At 35.0% G+C, this 6,548-nt stretch overlaps 1 protein-coding gene across 1 annotated transcript; it reads right to left on the reverse strand.

The window, feature by feature from the left end:
• Window positions 1-1,966: 1,966 nt before the first annotated feature.
• Window positions 1,967-5,768, reverse strand: LOC107468369 (probable LRR receptor-like serine/threonine-protein kinase At1g74360). Its single transcript, XM_016087657.3, has 2 exons — window positions 5,483-5,768; window positions 1,967-5,347 (listed from the first exon to the last, which is right to left on the reverse strand). Exons 1-2 carry the CDS (start codon window positions 5,547-5,549, stop codon window positions 2,130-2,132), a joined length of 3,285 nt encoding a protein of 1,094 aa, XP_015943143.1. The 5' UTR covers window positions 5,550-5,768; the 3' UTR covers window positions 1,967-2,129.
• Between the last annotated feature and the right edge of the window lie 780 nt (window positions 5,769-6,548).

Below are 6,548 nucleotides of genomic sequence, written 5' to 3' on the forward strand. Positions count from 1 at the left end.
TTACAGGTATATAATATCAATGGTTAAAACTTAACACACATCATCTAAACATTTTTCCTATACTTCAAAAACGGAATCAAACTCACATTTTTGTAAGAAATAAAGTAATATTTTTTTACCAAATATGGTAACTATTTTTGTCATATTTCACATGATTCTGATCTCTTTTATTCTGGAAATGCCTGACTAATAGAAACACTAGTTGTTTTAGTGGAGAAGCACTTGAGTGGTGACTTTTTTTTCTCTTCTAAATAGAGGACAATAATCATGAAATACATGGCAATATATGCCTCTATTATTATTATTATATTGAAATGCACTTAGCCTCTATAAACGTCATCAATATGCTCTAATCTGATCTGATCCCCTAATTATTTTCTCCACCATCACTACCCTAATTAACCTATATGCAAATGCAACTAACTCTAATGAATCTAGCTGTCGTTTGTAGAATTTTTGTTAAGTAGTGAATCCATATTTGTTCCTATCCAATTTGGTATGGTTTTGCTAATTAAAAAAATGGTAGTAAAAAGAACATACCAAAAAAAAAAGGAAACAAAAAGGAGTTTGAACTAATAATAAAAATTCATCTAAAATTGTAGACGATCTTATCTATATCTTCAATGTACAAATTAAATGATGATTCTCAGACTAAATTTGCATGCTTGTGTGATCTTGTATATTTTCTTTTGGAGATGGATTCAGCAAGAACAAGCAAACATTAGCTACAGACAATTCATACGAATGTTATATATTGTGGTTTCTACACACAGAAATATGCAACCTCACTCTTGTTGAAAGAACAATAAAAACTAGTCAATAAAAATGAAAAAAAATATTAAAAATAAAATTGAATAAAATTAAATATTAAAAATATTTTTTAAAAAAATTATAAATATTAGGACAAAAAATATACTTTATCTTATAATAAAGTAATTACTTTAGTTTTAAATTAAAAAAATTTGTAAATATTATTCTTTTATTGAAATATATTTTCGAAACTCTTTTCTATATACAAACTCTCTTTAACTAATCTTTAATAAATAATAGCAGACACTGTATATTCAAAAATATTACATACATAAACAAAATCAGTTGATACTATATTTATGTGTTAGTATATATATTATTTAGTTTACTTTAATATATATTTAATATTTTAACATGTATTTTAATAATTAATTTAGTGACTAAAATTTTGTATATATCTAATATAGGCCTATTATAGTCATTCATTTTTATTTTTATTTTATTTTATTATGATTGTATGGGAAATAGTAATAGCAAAAAAAAATGACATTTTTCTGCAGAGTATAATTGATTGCTATTTTTCTTTTGAAATAAGCCTCAAGACGGATATATAGGACCACGTCACACTTTTATAAATTTAATCAGAAATATCATACAATTAACATTTTTATTTTGAATTTGAGTCAATATTAACTATTTTTTTTAATCTTTTTACTAAAAATGTTGCTCTCTAATATTTTCCAAATTTTAATTACTAATAGTCTAATACTATAAAAATAGTAAAGAATCTTTCAAAACTGTGAAGGATGCATTTGATGAAATGAATGGAATTGGATTTGCATGGAGGAAGTTAACAATAACATATGTATGGACCTCATTAAAGAATTTCTTGTGCCTTTTATTACAGTTATCTTTCACATACTCTGGCCATTAACATGTAATCACTGATACCACTAACACTCATTAGTGCAACAAATGTTGCAATAATGACAAAAATATTGTCTGTATTAGCAACTTGTTGAATGAAAAGATGCAAAGAAAAAGGATATTGAAAAGGATGTGAAGGAAAATACTACATAAGACACTAAGATAGATCAATAAACCAGAATGTTTTGGTAGTTAAGTTTATTCAACATTAGATACCAAACAATTTTGCATGATATAATGTTATCAAGCAAATGAATTAGCATAACCTGTACTGTACACTATTGATTTCTCTAGGTAACAATTGAAATAAGAAACAAAAGACATCTCTTAATTCTCAGAACAATGTTAACACAATGAATGAAATTTTCTGCATGAAACATTTTATATCTAAGACTAAACTACATCTTAACAGAACACTATGCACATTTTTTTAACTACAAAAATGAGAGAGACTAAACAATGATTCCATGGCTTGAAGGATAACCTTTGGAGTAGTATATCCCAATCAACATATCAAGAACTTCCTTCATATTAGGCCTAGCATATGGTGCCTCAGCAGTGCACTTCACACCAATTCTAAGCACTTCACTCATCTCTTCTGCACCACCAACAAGCCCTGACCCCATCACTGAAACCGGTAGGGCCCGGCCGAGCCGTCCGCGTCCGACGACACGCCACGCCCACTCCACCAAGCTCTCTTCACCTCCATCCACTGCTCTTCTCCCTGTGGCCAACTCCATAGCCAGCACTCCAAAACTATACACATCACCTTTTGTTGTAGCCTGCCATGTTTGTCCATATTCTGGTGCAACATAACCAACTGTTCCAGCCACCACTGTACTAACATGGCTATCTCCAACATCAACAACTCTTGCTAATCCAAAATCTGTGACTTTTGCTTTTCCATCTTTTTCCAATAACACATTGCTAGCTTTAACGTCTCTATGAACAATTGGAGGGTAACATTCATGGTGCAAATAGACTAGTGCTTTTGCAACATCAATTGCAACTTCTAATCTTCTTCTCCATGTAAAACTTGTTCTATCAGTGATTAGATCCTCCAATGTTCCACCTTCTATGTACTCATAAACTAGTATCTTTTCTGAACCATTTAAGCACCATCCATAGAGCGTGACAAGGTTTGGATGAGGCCAACCAAATCCATGACCACTCAGAACTTCCATTTCTGCTCTAAACTCCTTTTCGCCTTCAATTCCTTCTCTTTGAAGCTTCTTCACTGCAACAATTCTTCCATCTTGAAAAACTCCCTTGTAAACCGTTCCGAATCCTCCTTTTCCTATGATCCTGTCCTCTGAGAAGTTTCCAGTGGCCTTCAAGATATCGTCGTGTGTAAAAGCCGTCTTGTTTAACCGGATTACCTTGACCGTGTCCGATAACCATGGTGAAGATGCAGAGCTGCTTGAATCATGAGATTGTTTAGCTTCCCTCAAGAGGTATCCAGGATCTTCCAAGGGACTTTTCCTCAATGCACAGACTATAATTGTAAGAAGGCCAAACACCATGAAAGCCAGTGTTATAGCTGCAAAACCCAAGAACACAGACAACTTTGATTCCTTCTTCTTATGGTATTTGTGCAAGGTTGTGTTCTTATCACCTGTGATGTTGTAAATGAAGTTTGGAAGGACTAATAGAGGGTCACCTAGATATGAATTCATGTCAAATGTAACAAATTGTCCAGTTGATGGAACTACACCAGTTATTAAGGGATTGAATGATATGTTGAACTTGTTAAGCTCAGTTAAACTGTTCAGACTTGTTGGAAATTGCCCTGAGAAATTGTTGGAAGAAAAATCAAGATTCTGAAGGCATCTCATGTTTCCAACTTCACTTGGAATTTCACCTGAGAATTTGTTCATGGTGATGTTTAAAACCACAAGTGACATGGTACCCATTGCAGCAGGGAACTTTCCAGAGAAATTGTTGAATCCCAAATGCAGCATGCTGAAATTCACCATTGTTCCAATCACTGAAGGAATCTCTCCATAAAGATTGTTCCCACTCAGCTGAACATAGCCTGATATCTGAGGCTTGCTAAGCGAGGCGCCCGGGGGGCAAAATGGGAAAATGCCATTTCCTGTGAGGAGTTTGTACCAGAGTCCCCTACAATTCTTCCTTGTCAAGATACTATACACAAAGCTGAATGGAGGATAATCTGCCGGCATCCATCTTCTCATTGCAAGGCACTCACTTGAGCCAGAAAGGATTTGCTCACTTTTTCGATTCAATTCGAATGTTGTCATTGCATTCCTTCCAATCTTGGACAACTCAGGAGGCAAATTCCCACTCAGCTTGTTGTTTGCAAGGTTCAACCATAACAAGCTTGTGCAGTTTCCCAACTCCGGTGGGATTTCGCCGCTTAGCGAATTATCCGCCAGCATTAGCCATAAGAGGGAACTCATTTTGCCAAGGCTTGGTGGGATTGAACCATTCAGATTGTTGTAGGCAAGGTCTAGTGCTTGAAGGTGAGCCATGTTTCCAAATTCAGCCGGAATTGGACCGCTGAACTGGTTGTAGGACAACATCAAGAACTGAAGGCTTGCCATCTGAGTGATCTCAACAGGCAATGGACCTGAAAAGTTGTTGAAGCTTAGATCTAACTGCGAAACTTTTGGCAGTTTAAGGATCCCTGAGGAAATCAATCCTCCAGTGTAGTGATTTGAGTGCAACACAAGAAAGCTCAGTTGCTTAAATTCCCCAAAAATTTCTTGAACTTCCCCACCAAAATTGTTTCTGCTCAAATCCAAAAGAACCAAATTGGCAAGATTCAAAAGACTCTGAGGTATATCTCTTGAGAAGCTATTGTTCCCCAAGTACAATCCTTTTAGGCCTGAGATTGATCCTATCTCAATTGGGATTCCACCAGAGAAATTGTTGCTGGAAAGATTCAGAATTGTTAGATTCTTGCAGTTTGCAACACCCTTTGGCGCCTCGCCAACGAAACCATTCAGCGAAAGGTCTAGTTCCACAAGGCTACAATCCAGGGGAAAAGCCTCTGATGAAACATTCCCACTGAGATGATTTTCTGCAACCGAAAACTCCTTCAGCCTAGCGAAACCGTTCCCTAATCCTCCACTCAGATTGTTTGTGCTCAAATCCAAGTTCTGCAGCATAGGACACTGATCAAGCCAGCCACCAATTCCACCAGTCAAGTTATTCCCTGAGACATTGAGAGTAACCAAGGCATTGCAGGCGCTGGCGAAAAGATTCACGCCAATCTCGCCATAAAGCCTATTCACAGACAAGTCCAGAGTCTTCAATGTTCTGAAACCTGTCAAGTTCAACTCACCAGCAAGAATGTTATGTGAGATGTTGAGATGAATGAGCTTCTGGCAATGCCTTAGATCTTCAGGAATGTCACCGAAGAGTGTGTTCTGAGACAGATCAAGGTGTGTTAGCTCAGTTAGCATTGAGAAGTTGTTGAAAATCTCGCCGGTGATTTCGCTGCCGGAGAGGTCTATTCCAACCACCCTATTGGTGGTTCCATTGATGTGGGTGCACCATATTCCTGGCCATTCACATGGACTAGTGCTTCTGTTCCAATACACATAATTTCCATGGTCTTCAAATGTTTTGCTATCAAGATATGCTTTCAACTCCAAAAGAACTTGTTTATCAGTTTCCAAAGAATCCTCACCAACAATAACTTCAACTGAACAAACAAACAAACAAAGGACAAACCAAACAATCATAACTAACTACCTCGGAATAAGTGTTGCACAGAATTCAATAATGAAAACTAAATAAAGATTGAATTATTCTGAACAAAATAAAAGGATGTTGGTACCTGAAAGAAGGACGAAGAGAGAAAGCAATAGGAAGCCACAAAAAGAATATGTTTTCTTCTCTGTCATCTATGTAACTAAACTGTTAATCAATTCTTTTCTTTATTGAGCAGAATAGAATCAGATTGAATCTGCAGAGGGAGGCACAAAACTCAAGAACATGAAGGCATTTGGAGCATGTAGCAGTGTAGAAGAATGGAGCTTATTAGAATAGGATGATTCCTTTTCGTTCTTTTGGTAAGAGTGTCTGTGAATTGTTGATGGTTGCAATATAATAATTGTAACAAAAAGAGGTTGCATGATGTTTGTGTTTTTTGTTTATTTTATTTGTTGGTTGATGAATGTGAAATCAAATTCAGTGCTTTGTAATTGTATGGTTTTTGGTTCTTTAGTATATTTAATTCATTTGTTTAGTGAAGAATGAAATGAGAGTCAACAACGGGCAATGGCGCTCTTTCGGTCACGGGGGAATCAGCATTTGGAGGCAAGTAAGGGCAGCCCTTGCTGACCGGGCTGGGGAAGATGAAGATTTTCCTTAGATTGTAAGGTTTGACCCACACGGTCACATACGGTTCTCTATTATAATATGTTTAATTATTTTAATAATTAATTATTTAGTTTGAAAAATATAAAAATCAATATATATACACATACGTAATAAATAATTTAGTATTTAATTTTTAATATATATAAAATATTTAAAAAAACAGATAAATAAGTCTTTGATTTTTTTTTTATGGAGAGCACATAAAATCGTGACAAAAATTAATTACTCATATTAATAATTGAAATCTGTGTCATAATAAAACAAATCTACATCTCTCAAATTCTCATATTTTCAAAGCAAAAAATATCCATAGATAATTAATTTTAACTAACAATTTATGTATGGATTTCTATGTAAAAGTTTAAAATTCTTTATTTGCATTGAACATTTGAATCTGTGTTGATTAGGAGGTGGTTGTTGGGTATTGTGTGTGAGAGATTAATCAAAGATTCAACGTGTTAGTAAAGTGGGAATTGAAGAAAATTATACATCACCGTCATCACGGTCTTATGGGTTGGATG

The sequence above is a fragment of the Arachis duranensis genome, chromosome 1 (genome assembly GCF_000817695.3).
Source record: "Arachis duranensis cultivar V14167 chromosome 1, aradu.V14167.gnm2.J7QH, whole genome shotgun sequence".
Classification (NCBI taxonomy): Eukaryota; Viridiplantae; Streptophyta; class Magnoliopsida; order Fabales; family Fabaceae; genus Arachis; species Arachis duranensis.